General features: G+C 38.9%; 3 protein-coding genes across 5 annotated transcripts; 2 read left to right on the top strand and 1 right to left on the bottom strand.

Annotated features, from left to right (window-relative positions):
- Nucleotides 1–857: 857 nt before the first annotated feature.
- coq10b (coenzyme Q10B) lies at nucleotides 858–9,393 on the top strand. Its single transcript, XM_053496835.1, has 5 exons — nucleotides 858–985; nucleotides 4,955–5,107; nucleotides 7,065–7,257; nucleotides 7,366–7,467; nucleotides 7,808–9,393. Exons 1-5 carry the CDS (start codon nucleotides 885–887, stop codon nucleotides 7,973–7,975), a joined length of 717 nt encoding a protein of 238 aa, XP_053352810.1. The 5' UTR covers nucleotides 858–884; the 3' UTR covers nucleotides 7,976–9,393.
- Nucleotides 9,394–10,400: 1,007 nt separating this feature from the next.
- hspd1 (heat shock 60 protein 1) lies at nucleotides 10,401–16,008 on the bottom strand. The gene is made up of 11 exons (XM_053496833.1): nucleotides 15,866–16,008; nucleotides 13,706–13,881; nucleotides 13,028–13,363; nucleotides 12,830–12,925; nucleotides 12,650–12,743; nucleotides 12,385–12,553; nucleotides 12,139–12,238; nucleotides 11,802–12,047; nucleotides 11,541–11,715; nucleotides 11,264–11,442; nucleotides 10,401–11,139 (listed from the first exon to the last, which is right to left on the bottom strand). Exons 2-11 carry the CDS (start codon nucleotides 13,877–13,879, stop codon nucleotides 10,984–10,986), a joined length of 1,725 nt encoding a protein of 574 aa, XP_053352808.1. The 5' UTR covers nucleotides 13,880–13,881; nucleotides 15,866–16,008; the 3' UTR covers nucleotides 10,401–10,983.
- Nucleotides 16,009–16,403: 395 nt separating this feature from the next.
- On the top strand, nucleotides 16,404–27,006 carry LOC128524320 (MOB-like protein phocein). 3 transcript variants are annotated; one of them, XM_053496838.1, is made up of 9 exons: nucleotides 16,404–16,536; nucleotides 18,749–18,910; nucleotides 21,212–21,274; nucleotides 23,363–23,463; nucleotides 23,551–23,593; nucleotides 23,740–23,826; nucleotides 25,633–25,712; nucleotides 25,895–26,006; nucleotides 26,415–27,006. In XM_053496838.1, the coding sequence occupies exons 1-9, from the start codon at nucleotides 16,534–16,536 to the stop codon at nucleotides 26,547–26,549; spliced, it is 786 nt and encodes a 261-aa protein (XP_053352813.1). In that variant the 5' UTR covers nucleotides 16,404–16,533; the 3' UTR covers nucleotides 26,550–27,006. The 3 variants fall into 3 exon arrangements, with proteins under 3 accessions (XP_053352813.1, XP_053352812.1, XP_053352811.1); XM_053496836.1 differs by lacking the exons at nucleotides 16,404–16,536; nucleotides 18,749–18,910 and adding an exon at nucleotides 20,341–20,474; XM_053496837.1 differs by lacking the exons at nucleotides 21,212–21,274; nucleotides 23,363–23,463; nucleotides 23,551–23,593; ... (2 more) ...; nucleotides 25,895–26,006; nucleotides 26,415–27,006 and adding exons at nucleotides 19,003–19,092; nucleotides 19,189–19,384.
- The last annotated feature ends 118 nt before the right edge of the window (nucleotides 27,007–27,124 follow it).

The following is a 27,124-nucleotide window of genomic DNA, read 5'->3' as shown; positions in this document are numbered from 1 at the left end:
CTGATGTTAAGCTTGAAAGAAAAGAGCCGCGAAACATCACATTTGAGGAGCTACCTGAGCTTGATTTTCAGCACTGCTCTTTCATAATGGTTGAAATACCTTAACAAACCCCAAAATAGATCTACTGTCTCATATGGATGGAAAAATTTGTCACCCTCAGCCAGTTTACCTGCACCTGTCAGGTTTGGCCCTCAGGGGAAACAGCAGGTTTAGGCCTGATAAAGGCAAAATTATTATGGTAAACCAATTTCTTGGTCAACATTACAGGGTTCTGCAGAACCGCTGACCTTCAGGATTCCTGGCAGAACTGCAAAGGCAACTGAAGTACAAATCTCTGTGTATGAAGACATAGTGTAGAAATAAATAATAATAATATTCAGATCTGTACCGCTATAAGAAATGACCTCATCATAAATCCAAACTTCACTGTACCAACAGTCAACAGTGAGAGCAGAAGTGAAGAAAGATGTAAGTTCACACAGGAAGCATGTTAAACTGTTCATGGTGGTTTGATGTAGTTATGTGAGTTTAATACTTTGTCTTCATTTCATTTACTTTACATGAACATTACAGCTTTGACACTGCGTCCTCAACAGATTTAACTCTAACCTTTTGTAGATATGCGCTCTGGGTCGCTCAGCCTGGGCAACTCTATCCGACATCCCGTGACATTTCTCGCACGTCATCGGAGTACATTTACATACTTGAAAGGGGCAGCGTGACAGATGAATCATTTACCCAATGAGCAGCGAGAACCACCAGCGTTCCGACCAATAGTATTACAAATACCGTTGGGCGAGTCCCCGAAAAGGGGGCGGGCTCTGGTATTGGAAAAAAAGTGTAGTGCGCGAGGGGGGAGGAAGAAAAAAAAAGCTGAAGTGAAGATGGCGAGAGGGTCCCGGTGTTTGCGGAGAGCGGTAGCGGAGTGTATTAAACAGTTACCGTTCACAGCTACTCGAGAAACACCGGGCAGGAACGGAGTCAGGTAACACAAGCAAACAATATATAGATATTTCCGCGCTTGCAATGTTAAATTGGAGCATCGTTAGCTTGCTGAAGTTGTAGCCTTTAGGCTAAGTTAGCTAACTTAGCGTTAGCTAGTTATGCAGCGCACTGTTAATGATGGCAGCTAGCCAGAGCGAGGGTTAGTAATTGTGACCAGCTGTTGTCCAGGGCGAACCCTGACTGCTGGACCTAGACTCAGGTTAAAATTAAGACAGATATTATTTATGGCTGGTGTCACTGCAAATAAACGCCAAGGTTTGTCTCTTATGTCCTTGAGTTGCTTGGTTACGCATTCGGTTTACGTCGAGTGTTAGGACTTATTGTTCATATTGGTATATTCTAAGCTCAAATGTTTATTTAGAAACGTTTTCCTGGAAGCACTTGATGTATATCCGGTTTATGACGGCATTTGGTCAGCTGTGTGATTTAGACGATGGTGTATATGCCGGTATTTTGGACACTTTCGTTTTAAACCACGGCTGTGTGATGTAACATGGTGACAGTGACGTCATGGCGAGTGACACCTGAGACTTCCTCGTCTCTCAGGGTCTCAGCTGTCCTTCCCGTCCAGCTGCAGGGACACAATGTACCTACAGCACGGGGACAGTGGCACTAAACCCTTGGCGGGTGTCCAAAGTCACAGAGCAGAGTCCTGTAGTATTGACACATTCGTCATACTTGGCCGTGAGCATCACCTCTAGATTCAGGAAGCGAGACACTGTATGTTAATGTCGAGCTTGAAATTCAGCTATTGTCATGATGACTGTGCACATAATTTGTGGAATTAGCTGGGAAGCAGTTGAAAGCCTTTAACAAGTAGAATGTTCATTCAAACTTATCGACACCCTGGTGCTGTATCCCATCCATATCTAGAATTAATTGTCTATTTTTGAGAGATGCATATATAAAAAAAATCTTTAGAATCGTAGGAAGATGCAATCTGATTGGCTGTCACTTCATCTGTGTACACACTTCTGTATGTTGGCGCACAAACATTTGAACACAGTGATACAACAAGACAGGATTTACAGGATGTCCAAAACGCCTGTGTTCGTATCATAGTGCTACAAATTTGTCTCAGTGCTTTTCTGTGAAGATTCTTCTCAACATATTGAAAACTGAGTTTTCTTATCGATTCCAGAAACCCTGCAATTCTAGGGTTGATAATTCCTGTCATTTAAACTGGTTAAAAAGGTGTAAAGAGATTTGTTTAGGGTCGTAAGGTGTAGGGAGATTTGTTTAGGGTCGTGAGTAAATGAGAAGATCTTGCTTGTTTGTTCGTAGATTGTGTGTGTGCGTGTGTGTGAAGGTCGGTGATAGCTGTGGGGCAAAAAGGTAGCAAAAAAGGACCCGGGTAAGACAATAGAGCATTGAAATGTCACAGGCACAAAAAAGGCATTCGATGAAAAATTTTCAGAAAAAAAGAACTGCTGCTTTAGGTGATTTTTGAAATGGTGTAACGTGGATGTGGTTTAGCCGATGATTAAACCTCCATAATTATTACTTGTAGGAGATTGGTGACTGTAGTCTTATGATCACTCTGCTTAATCAGGAACTTTGCTCTTGTTAGTGAACACATTGACTGGATTCTGCTGTTATTATATTTTTGTTATTAAACTTGAATGTAAACATTCTATTTAGTGCTTTTTTTTGTACCTGTTACTTCATATCCTCTTGAGTACATTGTGCATGTGCCCTTTACCACTACACATTGTTACAAAGCAGCTTTACTGAAATCTGGCTGTAAAATTTAGAGTTGTATATTTGACAAGGTACTGATTTACTGGTTGTGTTTATGACCTGCTTCACCTGTTTCAGCGTCTGTCTGTCTGACTTTGATATGGAGCTCTGAAACAGATGTCAGGTGATCACAAGCCAGACTTATTTTTCTCAATTTGTCTTCTGAATGCATTGGAGTTTGTCCAACGTTTTGGTATAAAACTATTCAGTTACAGTCGTCACAATTCATGGATTTGTTGCACAATTTATGGGCTGCTGGATGTCTTTAGAAATAAGGGGTTCGTTAATGATTTTTATGATACATTCTGTAAAATATGACATGTAATTTGTATTTTGTGCAAAGATGAAATTGGGTAGTTTGCAAAGCTTTATTGGATAATGTAATGCAACCTAAGCTTTAAATCAACTTTTAAATCAGCATTTGTGCTTTGCCTCCTGCTGCTGCTGTTATCACTAACACTGTTTTTTGTTGTGTTTGGGAGCCATGATGTGCTTTTTGAAAGAACAGGACTATGTATGTATACGTGGTCAGACAGAGGTGTTATGCAGCGCATGACTGTAACAGCTTTACTATATCCATATTTACATTTGATCAGTCTGTTGCCTGAAAGCAGCATGTATTTATCTGACACAAAAAAGATGGGCTAGCATTTCAACCAATATGGGCTATTCTTTTAAACTTGTTGACTCTAGATTACATTAACCCTACACTGATTTGTGGCAGCCACAGTTTGTGGAAAAATCCCAACATACTGGGCACAGTGCCATAAAATCCGTTAGCCTCTGGGGAAATATGGAGTAGCAGGTTTTTTTCCATTAAGCCAAAGATGCATTGATTAACAATGATGGTAGAAATATAGCAACCAAACCTCACAGAACACTGTACAGACTAACAACAGGCCAAATGTTAGTAGTCCTCTTTATTTCGTCTTGGAATTAGCAGCTAAGTGTTAGGTGGCTTTAGGACCTGGGAAAGGGTTATAAAGGTGAACTGTGTTGGAGGAATTCCCCTTTCAGAAACCATAGAACGTTTAGCTAAAAGATCTGAGCAAGTTGGGTTGGGGACGGAGAGACATTAAATCAATATGTTGCTTTATGGAGCAGCGGTCCCTAATCTGGTTCTTGTATTGAATTGTTTTTGTGAGAAATTATAAGGAAATATAATGAATGCCGGAATTTAGGATAAATTGTATAACAAACTGATAATTAGCATTGGGAATGAGTGGTTACTGAGAACGATACAGAGCCCTAAAATGGCTTTTACATTTTAGGTTTGTGTATAATGTATTAATTTGATAAAACTGCCTTGACATGAATTTGGAATGGAAATGCACAATTTATTTTATTTGCTTTTTAAATCTTCTCAAATTGATAGGTTTATACATAGATTGTAGTTGATTTGTGCTCACTCATCAAGTGAAAACAAGGCCATGTTTTTATGAATAAAGTATGTAGCAATGTAGAGTCCTGTACAGTAATGCAATGGACTGTGTGATTTGATTACAAAAATCACGTTACATATATTTTGACATTGATTGCGGTGTCAGACTGCAATATTTGAACTGCGGTATTTAACTATTAAATGTACCAGTTTTCATTAGGCTAACAGCAAATAACTTGACAAACGATCTCACCACAACAATGAAAACTCTATAAACTCTACACAAAGTCCAGACTATAAATATATTAGCTGTAATAAATTGTGGTCTTTTGTGTGTAAATAATTGCACGGGTCTATATTGAGACTTTGATTTTCATGCGATTAATGATGCTGCACTAATTTCTATAAAACATTCCCACGACAAAGCACATTTTATTTTAAAAATCATCATGTTGTTATCTGTGGTAGCTCAGGGTGGTAAATTGGGAGGAGGAGAAAGTAAATCCTGCTTGCTCATTTCACTCAATTATCAGCTTGTGAGAGTGTCATGTAATCATCTTTTCACTGATTGAGCCCGATGTTATGAACAAGGTATCTTGAGAGTCTGACAACAGCTTTGATCAACAGAAAAGTCCGGGATTATGTCAACAATCCAATCCAAAGAACAACTTCGGATCGACTGATAAATGTTGCATCTCTAAAACGAGATTAGAGGGAAAAAATCAATATAACCTTGTAACGATTCTCTGCTTTCAATCTTGTGTGAAAGGCCTTATGTGTGAATTTCTCATCACTGATATCACTGTGTTTTCTTCATGTTGTGTATAGATATCTGTCATCGTGTGGTATTCTGATGACCAGGGTGCCTCCTCTCTTGCGGACCGTGTCTTGCCGTTCTGCGTTCAATCCAACCAGAAGCTTTTTCAATCTCACCGATTCCTTTAACAAGAGGAAAGAGTACTCTGAGAGGCGCATCATCGGGTAAGATGTCATCTGCAGAAATATTTCCAGCTTTATCCAGGTCTATATGTTGTGTAGTGTAACTATATATATAAACCAAATAAGCTTCTGCTTGTCATGTAAGGAATAAAACATGTGCTAATGGGAGAAAATATACATGATAGGGTGGTGTGATGTGGTCTGATGTCCTCAAGTATTTTTTTCCTCTTGAGATTTGTCAATTATACAACTTTTATACAACAAAATTAATATCATGTCATGCTTTAAACTGTAAAGGTTAATGTTCTGGAGCATTTGAGACCAGTTAGCTCCATTTTGTCTTTTTTTTAAGTTAATAAGACAAAAATGCACCGCTGTCTGTTGGTAATCAAGATGTTCTGACCAGTTAGATTCGAGAATTGAGCAACAGTGTGTTTTAATAATAAAAATAATACAACAGTATCAATACAGCTCATCACCGCAGGAAATGGTCGCCTGCTGACGGCCTTCTTGGTTCCTGCGTTTATCTTTGCCAAATGTAAAACTACTTTCATTTTAACAGAGCTCACATTCACGCTGGCATTAGATAACTACTTGAGGCAGTGGAAGCACAAGCAAGGCCTTTGGACACAGGACTGAATATTATATTGTCTGCCCAGTTTTATAAGCGTCACATTTCACATTCCATTTCCACATAGTTTACATAAAAACCCCATGCAACTAGGGCTGTTTTCTCTGAAGCATGAGAACTTCTGTCTTAAGATTTTAAAGAAGCAGCCAAAAAGAAACCTTGCGAACATTTACATATTTTAAATAACTTTTGTCGAGTTATCTGGGAATTAGCAAACCAATTTATGCCTCAAACTAAAAAAAAAAGCCATTAGTCAACTACAAGGGCCACGGGGATCAACTCCAAAATCACTTTTAATCCTTGTGTTTGACAGCTTAGCAGGTTACACAACAATTGTTCAAAGTGGATTCAAGGAGAATGGTCGATAACCTTAAATAAAAAATCACAAAATTCAGCTTAACGAACACGGACATTTAGATGTATTTTTATTTAAGGAATAATTTCAGTATTTTAGGATTATATATTATTTTGGTCAACTAAGTTGTGTTAAGTGTGCTTTAAAAATTATTCTGACTTCACTTGATAGTACTACTTGTATGTCCTGAGTGAGAGATGTCTCCTGCAATCAGCAGTAAGAATTTAATTTGCGAACTATACCCATCTTTTCCGGTTTAAGTGAATTGTCGTTGTGTTTTCTCATTTGGTATTGTTTGTGGATATGTCGTTGTGTTTTCTGATTTGTTATAATGTTTTTGGTTTTGTTATTTTGTTTTGCACTTCTTGGCCACAGTAGTTACCTTATAGTTACCCAGGAGTAGAGACTGTGAGGTGGTTATTCTGTGTCACATCTGGACAGCTGTGGAAATAAAACGTGCTGAGCAAAAGTTGTGAAGCTAAAAAAATGTGGAATGTTAGAGCTGAAGTCATTCGACGAGGAACAGCTGTGACCAGATTAGAGTATGATATACACTTTTGCTGAGCATGTCTAATTTTCACCGCTGTCCAGATTTTAATTTGACAATTTTTATTTATTTAATTTTATTTTTTTCAAAAGCATGAGCAGTAACTCCAATAGATTATCTGGTTTTACACTGGAAATTGGCCATAACTTGATGAAGGAGAGAATCCAAAAGAAAGAAAGTTGTTTTAAACCAAATTGTATAAACTCCTCAGTGCTGATTGAGCGTTTTCTTTTGTGAGAAATGCGGATTATAGATAACATACAATTATAACGATTAAACGGTTAACTGATTCAACACTGGCTAGTTTGTGAGATGATAATAAGCGAATATCTGACCTCTACGCAACTCCCTATCAGCATGAGAAGGAGAGGGGGGTGCATTTGGGGTTAAGATCATGTATAAACATTTTCCGTGTTAAGCCAGTCATGCAACGTTCATATCTCTCTCTTCCTCCATCTGCTTTCAGGTATTCCATGCAGGAGATGTATGAAGTGGTGTCCAAGGTGGAAGACTATCTTCACTTTGTGCCGTGGTGCAAGCGCTCAGATGTAGTGTTCCGGCGTTCTGGTTTCTGTAAGGCCAAGCTAACAGTCGGCTTTTCTCCTGTGGTGGAGAATTACACATCACTCGTTACAACAGTGCGCCCCCATTTGGTCAAGGTAGGCATTTACTGTATGAAGAACTTGGTGCATTGCAGAACTTTGAACGAGCAAGATGCATGTTACTGGTGATGCGTATTGCATGAAGTGTCCTGTTTTGTCCACAAGGCTTCATGTTCAGATGGTAAACTGTTTAATCACCTGGAGACGGTGTGGCGCTTCAGTCCCGGCCTACCCGGTTACCCTCGTACATGCACCTTGGACTTTGCTGTAAGTAACACACAAGTATCTTGTGATTCTTGTGTCAATCTATCTGAAAACCTCATCCTTAAAAGCTGTGTTTTAAGGTTTGTGAGAAATTTACCCCCTTACTTCTAGTTTGTCCTTTTCAGTCAGCATTGTGCAGGTTTACAGACGTATTTAGCTTATTTAATCGTCATTTCTTTATTTTCTGCATCTTAAAAGCATTTTAGTGAGCTATTCTACAAATCAACACTTTTACATCATTAATAGTATACATACTATAATACTACATATTATAGTATACATACCACTGGATTATGTACAAACGGTCCACATGTTTACTTTCCCTTGTCTCTTTCTCTGGCAGGTTTCCTTTGAGTTCCGCTCCCTCCTGCATTCTCAGTTGGCCACAATGTTCTTCGATGAAGTAGTTAAGCAGATGGTGTCAGCATTCGAACGCCGGGCCTGCAAACTGTACGGCCCGGAGACACAGATCCCACGCGAGCTGATGTTCCATGAGGTCCACCACACGTAGCGCCTCACCACACAGAGAGCCTTCCAGGGGGAGGATGGGGTGGGTTTGGCGGGTGGGCATTAAGGGGATTCTGGCAATGGGTGCTTTTGGAGAAGGGAAGGTAACAGACACAATTTCATGTGCCTCAGTATCTGCAGTGCCTGGTCCAAACAAAACCATTTGATTTTTACATTTTTATCCTAAGTTATTTTTGAAGCTGGATCTAATTTGGGGCTTTAGCATTGTTGGGTCGAGTTAGGTGATTTAACTACATCACTCCATCTCTAATGATATTTTTGAACTGCACTTTGAGCCATACTGTTTAATGGCAGCTGGATTATGTGGAAGGTCTGTCAAGATCTCACTGAAACAGATGTTGGGTTTGTGAATGGTGCAGAGGGGATGAAGACGGTTATTTGTGGGATTGGGATTTCAGTAGAGTTGAACCAGGCTTGTTCTACACCAGAGTCCAAGTTACTTTGATTCTAACTCAAGCTATTGGTATGTGCGTTTTTTTTTGTTTGTTTGTTTTTGTTTTTAAATAAACACACAAAAACTATTTCAGAACTAGACCTGTCCCGTACGGGTGGTGTGCCGTGTGCATCACCCATATTCAGCACCAGTATTTTTCCATAAACTTACAAAGGAGACTTAATATGAGTGCCCTGTATATAAAGGGTCCACTGTACACATGCTTTGAATGGTATGCAAGACTGACAGGTAGCAATCCTTCCACACCAGCTCCAGTAGGGCTTTCCATGACTCAAGTGCTGTGATAAACCAAATGTATTACAAACACTTCACTTGCACGGCGTTGACTTTTCACACTGTGCAGTGTCGTGACGTTTGCCAAGTCTGGAGTAGGGAGGTAAAGTTGGCACATGCATAGTGAGTTTTAACTGCTGAATGTTTATTGATGGGAGCACAATATGTAACATCGTATGGTGTGTTTCTATAAGTGTCTAAATCAAGGGACAAATGTTTTATTGTGAAAGTGTGCAATATATTTGTAAAGTTTGATTTTTAACAGATAGATAGATCCTTGCACCTTTACTAAAGGGGCCCAAACTCAGGGGGGCACTTGATGGCTCTCATGAGATTGCTGTAAAGTGAGGTATCTGCAAGGTTAGACCTTAAAGATTCCGACCAACCTGCATGCCCTTACTGCTTTCAAACCTAGCACATCACATATTATTTATCATTGTCTTCAAACATATATTCATAGACATCATATATTTATTTTGGTTATGGGAAAACCACATGTATATAACTAATGTATGACCACAGACTAGACTTCAGTGTATAATAGATTTTTTTCCTTCTTTTTGTTTCTTGTAGTAAGGCTTTATTTTAGTAGTTTTGATTGGGGTGTGTAAGTGTCATGGCGAATATGTATCCTGCCTGCATGGTTTATAAACTATTTTTATATTTAAAAATCAGGCTTTTTGTGTGGTGTGGTCTTTTTGCAGTATTCTATTTGTCAGCATCTAGTTCAGTCTCACCTTCAAATAGATGGGTCATGTGAGGGATAATATTAGACACCTCTAGCTCCATGCTTTACAAACAGCTGGTGGATGGATGGTCTACTCTTTAACTTTTAAGTTACAGAGCTGCATATAATACAGTGAAAACAAGCCTGGAGAATGTGAGGGAATGCATATAAAATACTTTGTACATAAAATCTAACTCCAGTTATTTGTTTTATAAATGTCCTAGAGTTTTTCTTTTCTGATAAACAAAAAATTTGCTTGTTTTAAAACAAAAACTTGATGTTATTTGAATGGTCAATAGATAAAGGTATAATTCATGACTTACACAGAGGTTGACTATTGTAACTCACTTTAAGAAACCTGAAAAGGGCCAAACTACCTGTAACAAGCAATGCCTGCCTTTCTGTTTATTTACACAGACAGCGCCCTCTGAAGGTTGACAGACAAGTGTTCATTAAGAGGGCAAATCATATTTTGAACACTCCAGTTTTTTGTTTTTTTTTGAACATCATGTTTTATTAAATAAAAAAAAGCACAATTACTAGCTGTTGTACAAAAACATCTGATTACAGTCACATCTGTAAAGTAACTATTTAACTGAGAAAAAATAAAATGCTGGGAGAATTAATTACTCACTATGAATGTTATTCTATGCTGAATAGCAGTCTTAGTACCCTTACTGGAGATACTGTGGAGGACATGCTCCAGTACAGGCTTCTTTAACACTGCTGTCCAACATGTTTATAATAAATCTATTTCCAAAGGCTCCATTCCTGGCTGAAGAGACACCAAACCTCTAACAAACTCATCAGACAAAGACAAGTGATACAAAATGTAGGCCTAACACTCGACACTTTCAGCTCGATTTCCTGGTATTCTACACAAAGAGGGCATTTTAACATTGCAGCATTTATAGTAGTATTTTTGTATCAGGAACAGTCCCAAGCATGCACATCTTGAGTGAGATACTTTTAATTATCTTGAACAACAAGTGAATGTTTAGGACAGGTGTAAACATGACATACATAATTTGGACAACAACAAAAAAAAAAGGAATTTGCTGACATACGGCTCAAGTTTATCTTAACACCTTGGCTCTCCATTAAAAGGCAGATTTCAACCCTTGTGTATTGTTTCTGAAGCTTTTACACAAAATATATTTCCAGTTAGCAACAAGTTCTCCAATATGAAAAAAAACAAACAAAAAAAAACAGATTAAACACGTATTCTTGCTTTTCCATGTGAACAATTCATTCATTCATTCCATTGTGAGCATTCAAACTGAGCATGTTGAGTATGGACTGATCGATCACATGAGTCTGGTCATTTAACGCTTGTCTTCTGAGCAACAGGGTCGGGTCAGGTCAGCTTCAGCCCCGAGTGGAGAGATCAGACTATGATTTTAGAAGAATGTGGGTCATTTCTTCTGCATTGTCACACCCCTGGGCAGGTGAGAGAGTGCGAGGAAAGGGTCAATCTGTGCACCCTGCCCTCACTCTCCCTACCTTAAAGTCTGTATGGCACGCCTGGTAGTGAAACTTAGAATCCCATACCACCCATGCCTCCCATTCCACCCATACCACCCATGCCTCCTGGCATTTCCTTCTCCTCCTTAGGAAGCTCTACAACCACAGCCTCCACTGTCGAGAGCAGAGATGCGACACCAGCAGCGTCCAGCAGTGCTGTCCTTACCACCTGCAGGGGGAGCCAGAGAGACTGTTAACGCATCTGCAGTATTTTTACCTCACAGCAGAGGGCACCAGAGATGTCAATTTTCTTTTTGTGTTCAAAAACAACAGTTAAGACTCATAAAACACACCTTTGTAGGGTCAATAATTCCTTTTTCCACCATGTCGACGTACTCGTTGTTAAGGGCATCATAGCCGACCTCATTTCCGCTCTGAAGGATTTTTTCCACCACCAGAGAACCCTCTACTCCTGCATTCTTAGCAATGGTCATGGCAGGAATACGCAGTGCTCTACGGATGATGTCGATACCTTAAAAAAATTAAATTCGTTTGTATTTGTTTCAATCACACCCAAAACACTACAATGATAAATTCCGATCAATTTTTTCCCCCATTAAGGAGACTTACCGATCTTCTGGTCATCATTGACAGGTTTTATGGTGTCCAGGACAGGGATGCAACGCAGGAGAGCACAGCCACCTCCGAGAACAATGCCCTCTTCGACAGCCGCCCTAGTGGCGTTCAGGGCGTCAGTTACTCTGTCCTTCTTCTCGTTCACCTCCACGTCACTCGTTCCACCAACCTACAATAGAGCATATAAAAAAAACCTATCACTCTTTAACCTCAAAGCTGTTACAACTAAATAGGGGGGAGAAGAAAAGTTCTCACCTTGAGTACAGCCACTCCGTCAGAGAGCTTGGCCAGGCGCTCGTTGAGTTTCTCCTTCTCGTAATCGCTGGTGGTGGTCTCCAGCTGCTCGGCAATCTCAGCTGCACGCTTCTCGACGGCAGATGGGTCACCGCGGCCCTTTAGCAGCATGGTGTCGTCCTTGGTCACGACCACCTCGCCAACGCGGCCGAAATCGTGCGCCTGTATGTCTTCGACAGCCAAGCCGACAGCCTCGTCTCCGAACACCTGAGTGAACAAACAAGCTTATATTATACATCTGTTTAGAAACTAACTTTATTCCAGAAACATGAAGATGCCTTAGATTAGAAACACATACCGTTCCTCCAGTAGCAATTGCCATGTCTTTTAGCTGGTTCTTTCTGTTGTCTCCGAAACCTGGGGCCTTTACTGCCACAACCTGCAGTCCAACCTTCAACCTGGAGGAGTTAAATACACGTTATAGCCTGGATGTTCTAATTAACAGAGCAGTTTTAGAAACATGAATGGAAATTTAAAAAAGTATTCACAATGATCTGTATTTAAAATAAGATTCTATTATTACTTGTACGTTAAAATGACAAACCTGTTGAGCACGAGAGTGCTTAGGGCCTCTCCGTCCACATCCTCCGCCACAATGACCAGGGGTTTCCGATGCTGGTTAGCAATCTCCAGGGCTGGAACGATGCTTTGGACGCTTGAGATCTTCTTCTCGCTCAGCAGCACATAGGCATCCTGGAACTCGCATTTCTGACCTACAGAGAGCACACAGTAGATACTGAGTGAAGGAGTGTTTGAGAATAATTACACCAGGTCTGCTTCTTTGCTGACTTCACTATGTTTTTGCTGACCTTTAGCTGTGTTGATAAAGTACGGGGAGATGTAGCCACGGTCAAATTTCATGCCTTCAATGATCTCCAGCTCATCATGCAGGGTTTTGCCATCCTAGATCGCGTAGAAGCGTCACAGATCAGGGAAATGTTCACCACATTTAAAAGTAGTTATCTTAAGCAAGCAAGGGAAGTGCATACCTTTACGGTGATAACTCCTTTACGTCCCACTTTCTTCATGGCGTTGGAGATGATCGCACCAACTTCAGTGTCTCCGTTGGCAGAAATGGTGGCCACCTGTGAACATGAATATTTTACAGTCAACAGACGAAATATTAATCGTGCTCAATACAGAACACAATCTCTTTCCTTGATCGTTTAACAGATATAAATTCTTACCTGAGCAATTTCCTCAGGTGTAGTGACTGGTTTGGACAGCTTCTTCAGCTCGTTGATGACAGTTTCCACAGCGAGCATGACTCCTCTGCGGATCTCTACGGGGTTGGCGCCTTTGCTGATGGTGTCGAAGCCCTCCTTGGCAATGGCACGTGCCAGTACAGTGGCGGTGGTCGTTCCGTCACCTGCCTCCTCGTTTGTGTTATTAGCCACATCCTGTACCAGCTTGGCCCCGATGTTCTTGTACTTGTCCTTCAGTTCAATGCTCTTGGCAACTGTTACTCCATCTTTGGTGACCTTTGGGCTGCCCCAGCTCTGCTCAATGATAACTGTGCGACCCTAATGAATGATGAAGACATTATATATAAATTAAGGATCTTCTGGCAACAAATCAACATAAAAGATAAATAGAACCAATGAATTGGTAACTTTTGGTAGATCAAGCTGACTTTACTTTTCAGTGTGCTTATATGAAGTTAGTAGTCGATTAGAATCAGCCCAGAATAATCATTATACTAAAGAAGAAAATAATTTCAGCATGTAATATCAGATCTGATGCATTAATAAAAAAAAAAAAAAAAAAAAAAAAAAAACATTCAGGGTTTTTGCATTCAGCATAAAGAACAAATGCTGAAATTTATACTTTTAAATAAATGTCAAAGAGACGAACCACAAACAAACCTTTGGTCCCATAGTGACAGCCACGGCATCTGCCAACAGGTCCACTCCCTGGAGCATGAGCGCCCGGGCATCTGCTCCAAACTTTACATCCTTGGCATAGGCACGGGTGAGGTGTGGTGCTAGAGCCCTGCACACTGGCCTCATCTGCCTCATCAAACTGGGCAAGCGCAGCATCTCTAAAAAAAACAAATCTCATTAGATCTTTGTGTTTTCATTTATTCATTGTCTCTACTGCTTATCCTTTATACACTCATTATCGATCTTATCTGATCTCATACTGGTTTCATGATCATGGCAGCAATTTCTGTGTTCTTGAGATCTTCAGTCACTGAATCCAAATATTTACATTTAAGCATTTGGCAGACGCTCTTACCCAGACTTCATTATCCAGTTTCGATCATTAGATATATCCTCACACTGGGTTACTAATGAGACGTAGCATCACATCAGTCAACACTATTGGGAAGTTTTTGTTTTTTCTTTTAAGGAGGGTCAAGGGTAGGTCAGCAGTCCAGGCATTGGAATACTAATAAGGTTGATGCCAATGTTGAGCCCCTAAACTGCTCAAATATACCACGAGGTGAAATGTAGGTTGCTCTGTGTTAAAAGTACATTTGAACACTCAGATGCAGAAAATTGCAATTGTGAAGCTAAAATATGTTAAATGGTGGAGCTGAAGTCATTGAACAAGGAACAACTGAGACACGATCAGAGTATGACATCACAGTTTACCTCGCCTCACAGTCACCAGTGAGGCAAAAAGTCCAGGATCAACATACAAGCATAGGGAATCACCACCTCACAGTCTCTGATCCTAGGTAACCATAAGGTTGTTACATTACATTTCCAGCATCTGGCGGATGTGACTTACATTTTACCTCATTATTGATCCAAGAAGAAGGGCCTTACACAAGGGCAGCTTGGTTTTGAACCTGGGATCCTCCAATCAGTAGTTCAACACCTTAACCAACAAGCTTAACTCACACTACGGGTAATTCGGGAATGCCAATCAGTCTAATCTACAGGTCTTTGGACAATCTGGAAAATTCGAAAATCATCCACGGTGAACTGAAATTAAAGGCACATGACGACACGAGGCAGATGTTAACTAGCGCCCCTACTGGTACTTTAGTGAACTGCAGTACTTTTCGCTTTTTCCTCCTACAGGCATTAACGTTCTAGCCAACCACATTTCATTAAGCTCACACATTAAATAATTTAAATTAACCAGTTAAACGCGCCTTTAACTCTCATATATATTAGTCTCGCTACTATATATACACCGTGCCTTGCTGAAAACTATAGTGTGGGTCTTTCATCAGGCTCAGTCTAGCCCACGTGTGCTCGGGTCATGCGTCACAAGGTCAAGCTCAACGTCCTCATGGCAACACGTCCGGAAATGCCGTCTCACACACACCGGCAACATGACCAGCTCACAAAACCGTTAAATTACATATTAAAGATGGTGTAGTATGAAATCATGAGGCTATAACAGCATACCACCCGTAGCATTTTCTAGCTAGCCGACATTAATGGTTTACACTTTAACACTGAAAGGCAAGATGGTGCAGTAGTGACCGGAAGGTTGTGGGTTCGAGTCTCCGGACTCTGATTGAGGATTTTTTTTTTAAACATATATAGGGTTTTGCAAGAAAAAATAAACGTTCATGCAATGTAAAATAGTTAGCATACAAATTAGACAGGGAAGGCAGATGATCTAATCATGCATTTGGCTACAAGTTACATTTTTCATTATCAAAAAGGTTTTATTCATTAAAAATAAAAATAAAAACACCACACAATTCAGCATCTGATATTTTCTAGATTGAAGCCTGGCTGTAAACTAGTGTTAATTTCTAACCTTGGTCAGTTATTTATCTTGCTAATCCTTGTTATCTAAGCCGGTGTGAGACATTGACATTTCGTGATCATCCAGCACAAATTAATATAGAACCATTACTAACAACTATTTAAACAGGGTTGTGTAATTTAATGTCTGTTTAACATCACGATCTTAATTTAACTTTTGCTTATCAAATCATTAAATGCTTGTAGAACGAATTATTCAGCAAATAATATAATCCTTATATAGAATATGTACTATTTATATTCACTTGCATATAAAAGATATAATTATAATATTAATTTGATGAAACTTACTTAAGCAAAGACTGGAACCGAAGACGAGAGCGAGCGAGAAAGGTCTAACGCAAGGACTGTGCTCCTGCTGCAACTCAAGTAACGCACATGGGCTTCTACATCCGGGTAACAAACCGGCCCGCCCGAAACCTGAATAACATAAATTGCTAATAATTAACACTTTTTAATGCGTTTATTAGCAAAATGTACTCCTGTATATATCCTGTTATGTGTTTCTTTTCGAAATAAAAACATGTGGTGCACAGATATAAGCCCTTAAATTGCAGAAAAATGTTAAAATGTATATTTATGCTCGTTCCGGGGCTTGACTTTTCCAGAAATTTCGCGATGCTATTGGAGAAAAAAAAAGCGAGGTCAGGGGTTGACATTGAGTAATTGCTGTGCATGGTGCTCACAATGAAATAAAAAATGTCTTCAACATTGCATAAAATAATTATTCATATAGAATATACAATACAAATACAGCCTGCATACGTTTATTAGATTGTTTTGTAGTATTAGAGAAATCCTACAACATTTTGTTCAGGCAACGTGCACGTTCGCGCATGCGCGCTGAGCTTCTAGAGCTTTCTTCACGTGGGGCTCTGAATTCTCTCCTTCACCACTCGCTTTTCCCTGCTCTTTCACACACAGACAGGACCTAGAGCTGCTACAGATCATCTGCAGACATGGTAAGATTACTAATGATATGATTATTTCAGCAATAATACAAAATCGAATACCTGATGATAATCTCTCTCTCTCTCTCTTTTTTTTTTTTTTTACTCCTCTATCAATTCGGCAAATTAGTCCTGTAATGATGATTTACCCGGCAAGGTCATCATGCAGTCACCAGGATCTGATGATAATTAGGAAGATTCTTTAAATGGAATCGTGTTATGCGTCATATTATATTCAGATATTTGGAGGTACTAGGCTTTTCCGTAGAGAATCAGGCGATTTTCCTGCTTCACATGAGTGTGATGGATTAGCACCGGCATAACCACCTTGATTTCAAAAAATGCTCTACAGATAACTTGCGGCGCGCGAGCTGGCACTCCTGTGACATGAATGAGCCGAAAAGTTTATTATTAAAAAAATAAAAGTTCGTTGCCTGTCCGTGCACGTACGTTGATCGGCCGTCACGTGGTCAGCAAGTGTTCATTTTTATAACGTTTAAAGACAGGCACGATATTCAACAGTCTGTTTGATAGCTAGATCGATGGATATACGCAACTGACAGATCAGACATATGCGTGCTCTGTCTGTATTCACTTCCGGGTTATTTCCTGTCGCGTCGCACGTGAGCTGATTTTTATTTCCAAGACAACTTCGGCAATATATAAATAAATGGCAAATTCCAATAAATCAGTAATCTATATTTCATATTTTTTTCGTACTTAATATAAAATAGTTCAGTAAAACAAAGTTTAATATTTTTAACGCAGCATTTGCTTTAGGTTGAGCTTTCGCAAGTAAAAAATAGGTAAGGATTCATCATGGATTCTTTGTGCGTCGTCCATCCATGCACGGCTCATGTAGTGAACATGAAGCATGGAATTTTTTTTATAATCCACCATAAACCCCTTGTTTGCTAGTTTATACTCTAACGTTTTACCCAAACTCTTATTTGAGTTTCTTATTTGTTCAGACTTTACCAGTCAAGAAGGAGTTTAGATTTTTGTGGAGCTTCTATTACAGTAGACTTCCTGATCTATTCCCAAAAAAGCTGGATAGATAGATAGGGTAGATAGTTAATTCCAATGGGAAATTGTAGCATTACAGCAGTTCACAGATTATACAAGCAACAAGTTGTAGAAGAATATTAAGGCCACATACAATGAGGGAGAGGATAACGTTATACAACAAAATGTAAATGTTGAGGCAATTTGCTTGTCCTCTTCCTCTCTCCATCTGGTTCTTTCCAGATATTTCTCTTGTCTGCTTCAGCTTTAAAGGATTATCTTGGTGTCCTTTGTCCTTCGGCAAATTGGTAAACATTTACAGAGCCTCCAAATTCTGTCCCTCCCCCCTTAACCCTTTAACACCCCCTCCAAGGTACTGTCCTTGATCCTCCCCTTTCTCACACATGACCTTCACTCAAGGACACGACCACATTAGTATGCAGCTGGTGTTGCAGATTTTTTTTTTTTTCAGTGGCAGTTTAATTCCTTAAGTTTTTTTTTAATATGTTAAGGTTTAGTAGAGTAAGCAGTTTGTGATCCATGTTGTTGGTCGTGTTAGTCTTTCGGCTGCTCCCGGCAAGGGGTCGCCACAGCGGAATACCCAGTCCGCACTACAACTTGGCACAGGTTTTACGCCGGATGCCCTTTCTGACGCAACCCTCCCATTTTATCTGGTCTTGGAACCGGCACTGCATCCAGTGGCTGAGGTTTGGGCACTGGCTGGGGTTTGGGCACTGGCTGGGAATCGAACCTGGGCCTTCCGCATGGCAGGCGAAACACCTACCACTGAGCCTCCAAGATATTCAGTAAAATGACTGAGCGCTATAAATCATATTGATTTCAAAAACAATGTAGTTCTTCAATAACACAAAGAAAATCCTCTGTTAATAATCATTTACAGAAAGAAAGTGACAGTGCGAAACACTTCCTTAAAAGCTTCAGTGTCCTTGGTTCGATGTTGATCTGTTAATTTTGTTTAGCACCCAGTAATGGACTGACATCTCATCCAGTGGGTATTCAGTGTTGCTGAGACAGGCTCTGGATTTATGGGGACCCTGACCAGGATGAAGCCATTATTAAAGATGATTGAATGAGTGAATGAATAAAGTACAGTCTTTAGCGCCCTCTACTGGAGCTTATGTGGATGTGAAGATTGTTGTTTTATGTTGTCTGGCAAAATGTATTTCTCATCCGGTTATCATCATTTTCTCCTCTATAGGCGAGGGCTTTCCGTAAATTTCTCCCCATGTTCGACCGAGTGTTGGTGGAGCGGTTCTCAGCAGAGACCGTCACGAAAGGAGGCATCATGATTCCAGAAAAATCCCAAGGCAAAGTGCTGCAAGCTACAGTGGTGGCTGTGGGACCTGGAACCACTAACAAGGTGTTTATCATCAAATTATCATATGATTTCTTGTACGTCCTTTTTTATAATGTAAAATTTTTTTAAATCACATTTATTGCTTTTTCTGTCAGAATGGAGCTGTAACGCCGGTCAGTGTGACAGTTGGCGAGAAGGTTCTACTACCAGAATACGGAGGCACGAAGGTGGTTCTTGATGATAAGGTATTTGTATTTTTATGTTGTGATAAATTTATAATACTTTAATTGTAAAAACATTAACAAAACCTTTTCTAACAATTGCGATATTTTCAATTCTAGGACTATTTTCTGTTCCGGGATGCAGACATTCTAGGAAAATATGTTGAGTAATCTGTTGTAGTGTCCATAATAACCACACTTGTGATCCCCAAGAAGTGGTTGCTTTTTTCCATTTTTTTTTTGTTTCTTTTCTATGTTGTAAATAATTACGATCATACTTTGTTATATTAATAAAGTGAATTTTGGGGAATCTTGATGCCTTGTTTTTGAATATTCTTTCAAATACAGTACGTTCTATTTGATATAAAGCTTTTAAATAAAAGCTATGTTCACTATGCCCTGGACTTGATATATTTCAGGTAACTAATAACAGGATGATGTGATGACATAGTTTCCAGTTGCAGCACACCCTATAATTTTCTTAGCATCATTTTCTACTTGGAAGTTCAAATAATGGACAATAAACAAATACAGTAGTATTACAAACACAAGTACAGAAAATACAGTATACATAATTTAATTAGCAAATTATTTTATGTGGCAGCAGTGATGAGCATAAAATCATGTCAATACAGATCATTGGTAAATATAAGGGTTGAACTGGTCCTTTTGGACATGCCATGATTGGACAGCTGAACATAGCCATGTCTGTTGAAGACACAGATACTAGGGTCAGAAATTCATGCATGGACCCAACTTGCTTTGTGTCAACAGTCCAGGCTGGTAGATATGTTGTAATGGTATGGGGAATGGTTTCTTAGCAATTTTTGTGCAGATTAATACAAATCAATCATCATTTGAATGCCACAAGCTGTTAAGAGTAATGCTGCTGATCATGTGCATCCCTTCATAACCACAATGTACACATCTACTAATGAATGCTTTCAGCATGATAATGGATGATATTACAAACTAAGTTATTTCACCCTGGTTTTATGATCATGACAGTGTTCTTGAGAACTTCAGTCACTGAAGTGCTCTGTCCTTCGTATAAGTATTATCATAACACCAGTGTCCCTGAGAAGTCCAGCGGCCGAAGCAATCATAGAAAACATGCATCTTTATATAGAACTTTAAGATAAGGGCGTTACTTTTGTTGGCTTATGAGCACTGTAGTCCATAGCACAGATTTAAAAAAAAAAAAAAAAGGAAAAGAAAATGAATTTCGACGCCATTTTACAGGACGTTTCAGTCACCGCTCGATAATTCCACCGTCGCTCCAGTGTAGTAGTAGCAATACCAAAGACGGCCGTTAGGGGCGCGCGCACGCCATTAAGTTGGTCGAGATGGTCATGGCGGAGGGGACAACCGTTCTGAGGAGGAACAGACCGGGCACCAAGGCGAAGGTACACAACATACGGACAGGGGATTCAACCAAGATACCTGCTGAGAAAATAGTTATACGATTTAAGCTCGATGAAGGCTAATGATACGGGCGACTAGCTGGCTCGTTTGAGATGGTTTGAAGTTGAAGCTCGACTCGCTAACGCTAGCAGGCTAGCCTGATCAAATCACTGGACATGGGCGCTGAAAGCTCAGTCACTCTTATCTGTTACCGTTGTGTGTTTAATTACTCGTTTGTTTAGATGTGTTTACTACTCGCTTCAGACTTCCACTGTTTATCTTACATTGTTTATTAGCCACGTAGCTTACTGGTAAACAGCTTAGCAATTTTCAAAACAGCACTTCCCTGCTAAATAATAATAATAACAACAGTACAGTATCTCAGGTTCTCTGTTGATGTAATGTTTAGGACTATAGCAGAACTGGATCTAGGATTTTTATATATATATATATATATATATATATATATATATATATATATATATATATTATTTTTAATTAGTGCCTATAAATTGTGAATTAGCTTGATGACTAATTCACCCCCTCACCAGTTAGTGCTCGTATTTAAGAAGCGTTACCCGGATAAGCAGAAGCAAGAAAATCACTATATTACATTATTTATCTCATTTATTTGCCTTTAAGAGATTTTTTAATGTGTCTCGAATTCTCAGGCATTTTTATGTGCAGTATTAAATCCTAAAGCTCTGTGTGTGTGTTTTATTTTATTTTATTGTACCAGGACTTCTACAACTGGCCTGATGAGTCTTTTGAGGAGATGGACAGCACTCTGGCAGTGCAACAGGTGTGTGCTGCTCAAAACTAAGCCTTTAAGGACTACCACACTCAGGATACTTTGTGCATTTGTGCAGGCTTGCTTAGCGTTCAGTACTGTCAATTTGCACCTCCAGGGTCCGGGTTCGATTCCTACCTTGGGTCTGTGTACATGGAGTTGTTGCATGTTCTCTCTGTGCTTGGTGGGATTCCACCGGTTTTCTCCCATGCAGACTATGCTAATTGGGGTTGCCCATAGTGTGCCCTGCAATGGATTGGCACCCCGTCCAGGGTGTTCCCTGCTCTGTGCCCTAACGTTTTTGGGATAAGGATAAGTGGTATAGACAGCGAGTGCTTGTACAGATGGTGGACACCTTACTATCACACATACACTACTACTCAACAGTTTGGACACGCCCTCTAGTTTCATGGTCTTTCCTGATATTTCTTTCTTTTTACGTGCCTAAAACATCCTTAATATACAATAATATCCTTTAAACAGTTGATATTGAGATGAGTCTGCTGTCCATTCTCTGGAAAGCCATCATAATCTGAGGTGCTGTTAATTGGTGATTTCTGAGGCTGGTCAATTTAAATGAACAACTTCTTTGTAGTAGAGGTAAGTTTTGCTTTGCTTTCCTGGGATGGTCTACATGAGAGCCGGATTCATCATGGGGCTTGATGGGTTTTGCAAATGCACTTGACAGTACTGTTCTTGCAAAAACTATTCCAGAAAGGGTGACCTTCATGTTTTAAAATAGCTGATTGATATTGTTACTTAATTATCTAATTCCTTTTGTGTTATTTCATAGATGTGAAATCTCCAGTATTGTTCTAGAATGTAGAAAATTAATCATTAAATCAAACCATGGAATTAAAAGATGTCAAGACTTTTGACTGGTACTGTATCTGTACTTGTTAAACGTTCTATTCCAGATTGAGTCCCACTTTCCTGTTATTATAACCTCCATTTCGCTGGCAAGGCCTTCCACTTGATTGTTGGATTGTTGGACTCTGGGCATTTGTGCTTGTTCAGTCAAAAGAGCATTAGAGAGATCAGGCACTGAGTTGTTTAGAGTGGTTGAGTTCAGGGCTCTGTGCAGGACACTCAAGTTTAACACCAACTGTAACAGACTATGGCTGCCTTTAGATCGGTTTGAAGTTCTCTATGAAGAGGGCTACTCAGCCATGTTAAGTCTGATTCCAAACCGAAAGGGAGCGAAACTGTTCAAAGGGAACTGTGAATGGCGGAGGAAACAAAAGGAAACAAGTGAACAATGGGTCATCACTTTGTCGGAAGTGGACATGCAAAATTTCCCATGGAACAAATAGAAAAAAGGGATTTATATATCTGTTATTATTATCGAGAACAACAATATGACTAATTTTTTATTTCATTTCATTAATAAATCCTATTATGTGTAAGGTAGTAATTTATAAAAAAAAACTGCACAATAATAATTTATTTTTACACTTTGTAAATGAACTATTGAACTATATCTATCTTTCTATCTATCCATCTATTTATCCATTTATCTATTTATCTATCTATGTACATAAATAGACCTATTATTTTTTTTTTTTTTTTTTAAAAGATATATTTTAGAGTTATATTTTTTCCATTCCTGAACAGTAAATCTTAATGCACTTTACATGGATTCCTAAATATAATTTATTTAAGTTATAATAACAACATTGATAATGTGCGTTGTGATTAGCACTAATAAATAAAGAAGTTAAGAAAGAAAGGCTCCTTGGACCTGGTTATGCTTCATGGACTAATGGGTGTTCCTGAACCTCACTTGGAAATTCTTTGTGTTTGAAGGTATGGAGTCATTTGATATAACAACACAACTTGGCTCTTACAATTTGTTTTTCTCATAACTTCAATAGAAAATAAATTAACACAAGTTTGCAATTGCTATAATGGAAATGAAACAGAAAGTAAACATAACATGAAGAGAAAAAAAAACAGTATGGCATTCCGTAATAGAAATATAATTCACAGGCTGGTAACAGTACTGCATCACATGTCATCGTATTAATATACCAACATAAATGCTTTAATAAACTGCTCTTTATGTCTTGCTACATGTTATAATGTTTCTGTCTCTCGTAGTATATTCAGCAGAACATTCGCTCAGACTGCTCCAATATAGAGAAGATCTTGGAACCTCCTGAAGGTCAGGATGAAGGAGTGTGGAAGTATGAGCATCTCAGGTAACGTTTATTTAAATGACCTGGAACAACACTGAGAAGGTAGTCTTTTTTTATTTCTCAAAGTGACTTTGTTTACATTTTTTCCAGGCAATTTTGTTTGGAACTCAACGGCTTGGCTGTAAAACTTCAGGTAATCTCCAGTTTATATTTGTATAAATTGATGCACAGTCACAGGTGATGCATGAATAGGTAAAATAGTGGCACCACCCATGTTGACCCAGTTGTGTGCCTTTGTATACTGAGTATTTGTCTCTCTGTCTCTCTTTGTGCATGCAGAGTGAGTGCCACCCAGACACGTGCACCCAGATGACTGCCACTGAGCAGTGGATCTTTCTGTGTGCTGCCCACAAGACTCCAAAAGAAGTGGGTATAATGAGCATCTCTCTATGATTGTGTCTGAAACATCAAAGATGCTACTTACAGTGGGTGTTTTTGTAAAGACAAAAGCTGTCCAAATCTAATGGATGCTTAAATGGCTGCATGCAGTACTATGCAAAAGTCTTAGGTGCCATATGATTTTTTTTTTTTTTGTAAAAATTGTTATACATGTTTTTCATGTCTATATTAATATGTGCAAATCATTCCCTACCCATATAAATTAAAACACTAATAAAATATAGTTGCAAGAAACAACGATCTGGCCCAAGCACCCACACCATTGCCACACAGGCCCACCAGAAAGACAGTGGGTACAGTGGGCACATACCAATACCATTATGACATAATTTTAGAAAAGGGAACATTTTATGTTTAGATTTCCAAAAAGGAGCATACATTAGATTTTTTGTTTCCGTCTAAAAAGAGTGTTATGTAATATGTTTGTTTCTTTACACGCATGAAAATGTTCTTCTGTAATGTTATTTGTTTATTGAGTTTTAAAATATCTTCAGAAGTAGTGTATGGACTTTTGGACAGTGTATATATTCATTTTTAAAATAATTTTTTAAAGGCATCATACATATAGCTTTTTCAGTGCTACATATCCCATAATCAGATGGACTGTAATGTATTGGAGGAGACTAGGAACAATGATTAACCCTTAGCTGATTTATTCAAGTCAGGTATATTGAGGATCCCACAGCGAATACACCCTGGATGGAATGCTAGATTGTCAAAGGATACTATGCACAAAAATATTTGCACACTAATTCACAAATGGGGCAATTTAGCATAGCCAGTCAACCTACTGCCAGTTTTAGGAAGAAACCAGAGAACATGGAGGAAACAAACACAAATATGGGGACACTGTTGTAGTCATGGAATATTCAGTAAGTAGGCTTTGCTTTTAGTGAATTTAATTTACAACAGTACCATCAAAGTGCTGCCTTATAATCATTTTTTTTTTTTCCGGACAAACATGACCTCTCTGAAGATGCATTTAAATAAACCCTAATATTCCACTAATAATGAGAATAAGATCACCAATCACGTTGTAATACCAAACATACGTTGTGTAAATACCTCAAAATAGTCTGACCCAATGCGGACTGATTGGAATGAATTTTCAGTGAGAATAAGAGGGGAGGTGTAAAAGTTTAATAATACGTTCAGTAGATAAATGTTAGCTGTGTAAACCCCTGAATTAATAATTTCTCTCAGTTTGTCAGAATAAATATATATATTTTTTTCTGTGCATGCTTACCCCACATAGGAGAAACATTAGGTGACAAATTGACTAGAAAGAAAATTTTGCATCCTTTCTCAATTAGTAAACTTTGTGAGAGGAACTCTCTCCTATTTGTGTGTTTCACTCACTGGAGCTCTTGCTGAGGATGGGGCATTGATTGGCTCCCCATTTTTTAAATAGAAAATCTAATCTAATCTTATATTTCCAACAGATTAAACACTTCACAGCTGGTAGAACCACTCTGCATGTCTGAAGTTAGATTCTAATTAAAAGCTTGGAACATATAAACATTTTATCAGATTAGTGTCTATGTAAACAGTTCAGTTGTAATCTTCAATCGGAATGATTTTAATTGAATTAAATAAATATTCTCCATGTAAACGTAGCTTGATGCAGTGTTGTTTCAGTGTTGATTTGGCTCCTTGAGAACAAACATGGATAATCCACGGCTACAATGTAAGATGTAAAACCTGCTAATGGTACCAGACAGCTACTACAGGATTGCTGTCTATCACATCTTAACATCTCTTTCTTCTGTTCAGTGTCCTGCCATTGACTACACCAGGCACACTCTGGATGGTGCAGCATGCCTCCTCAACAGCAATAAGTATTTCCCTAGTCGGTGAGTGCTTTCTCCTCTAAGCTGCCATTCTTTGTATTATGGAATGTGGATAAACAGGTTGGAGATCAACATGGCCATGCAAATTATTTTTACCACTTTTAAGCCCGACTCATGGCTGCACATGTCTGTGTTGTGTTTCACTCACTACCGCTGTGCTCATGAGCATGGTGTTCTCTGTACAGCGTCAGCATTAAGGAGTCCTCAGTGGCGAAGCTGGGCTCAGTTTGTCGTCGCATCTACAGGATCTTCTCCCATGCTTATTTTCACCACCGGCAAATATTCGACACGTACGAGGTCAGCAGATAATTTCTGGCATGTTCAACTTTTCTGTCTTGCTGTTTTCGGAAGGTTTAGAGGAAGTCATGTTTGAATGGCATTTTTTAGCTTGATCAATAGGGGGCATCTTGAGACAATATTTAACTAAGGATGCAATACTGCCCTGGACATATAACCATGTCCATGTGAAAACAAATAAATATAACTATTGCTTAGTCTGTGCATTTGGGGTCAAGGTAGGTAGACCTTTTGGGCAATTCTTTAGAAAATCTTTCCTGCTGTAACTTTTTTTTTTTTGGCAAAAGTAATCCCTTAATGATGTTTACAAGATGAGAATTCCAGGAAAGTTCCTCTTTGAGTTGTAATTGTATCCCAGGCAGTTATTATATGAAAATGAACATCACTCTTTTTTCATATCACCTACAGAACGAGACGTTTTTGTGTCACCGCTTTACCCGCTTTGTAATGAAGTACAGCCTGATGTCAAAGGACAACCTGATCGTGCCCATCATGGAGGAGGAGGAGAACCAGAGCGGCTCTGGCGGCGAGAGTGAAGCCTGACCTTCACAGTCTGAACAACTGGAATTCAGATACACATACTTAAAGGCCTATTTTTTTCCCCCTTGCTATAACCTCTCCCAGAGCAGCTCCTTTGTACATATGTCCTACTCTTGCATTCCAGCATAATAATCTGACAAAATGCAAGTCTCTCTCCTTTGCTTCTTTTAATCCTATAAGAACAAGTGTGGTGATATTCACCCTTTCTTTACTTGTTAAGTTATTGTGTGGGTGGAGGTGTTTTATCTAACTTTTTTTTAAATGAACTTAAGTTAGATATTTTCTTTCAATAGTAATAAACACACCTCATACCCAGAGCTGGCTCTGAGCCGTACTATTCAGTGTACTAGCAAATAGGTTTAGTAGCTTGTCATGTTTGTGTATAGAAATGGAAAAACTAATGTGAATAAAATGATGAGCAAAATGAGGGAATATCCGTTTTAATAAAATATTAACTTCATCAATACGTGTTGAGTTACATTATTTAAAATACTGTCACAGGTAGATTATAGAGGTTATTTAGTAAAAACATTACAGAAAAAAATGGCTTATTAATCCTATATACAGTATTATAATAT

Source organism: Clarias gariepinus, chromosome 5, assembly GCF_024256425.1.
Source record: "Clarias gariepinus isolate MV-2021 ecotype Netherlands chromosome 5, CGAR_prim_01v2, whole genome shotgun sequence".
NCBI lineage: Eukaryota > Metazoa > Chordata > Actinopteri > Siluriformes > Clariidae > Clarias > Clarias gariepinus.
The sequence above is the reverse complement of the archived record's forward strand: the minus strand, read 5'-3'. Positions and strand labels throughout refer to the sequence as shown.

What these genes read in the sequence shown, in the direction of transcription:
- hspd1 (XM_053496833.1), bottom strand. Translation starts at nt 13,879, where the DNA reads ATGCTGCGCTTGCCCAGTTTGATGAGGCAGATGAGGCCAGTGTGCAGG. An exon ending in AAGGAGTTATCACCGTAAAG is followed by an intron (nt 12,744 to 12,829) that starts GTATGCACTTCC and finishes TACGCGATCTAG; the next exon opens with GATGGCAAAACCCTGCATGA. An exon ending in GAATTATTGACCCTACAAAG is followed by an intron (nt 11,140 to 11,263) that starts GTGTGTTTTATG and finishes CTCCCCCTGCAG; the next exon opens with GTGGTAAGGACAGCACTGCT.
- LOC128524320 (XM_053496838.1), top strand. An exon ending in CCCACAAGACTCCAAAAGAA is followed by an intron (nt 23,827 to 25,632) that starts GTGGGTATAATG and finishes TCTTCTGTTCAG; the next exon opens with TGTCCTGCCATTGACTACAC. An exon ending in AAATATTCGACACGTACGAG is followed by an intron (nt 26,007 to 26,414) that starts GTCAGCAGATAA and finishes TATCACCTACAG; the next exon opens with AACGAGACGTTTTTGTGTCA.
- coq10b (XM_053496835.1), top strand. Translation starts at nt 885, where the DNA reads ATGGCGAGAGGGTCCCGGTGTTTGCGGAGAGCGGTAGCGGAGTGTATT. An exon ending in CCGGGCAGGAACGGAGTCAG is followed by an intron (nt 986 to 4,954) that starts GTAACACAAGCA and finishes TGTTGTGTATAG; the next exon opens with ATATCTGTCATCGTGTGGTA. An exon ending in TCTGAGAGGCGCATCATCGG is followed by an intron (nt 5,108 to 7,064) that starts GTAAGATGTCAT and finishes ATCTGCTTTCAG; the next exon opens with GTATTCCATGCAGGAGATGT.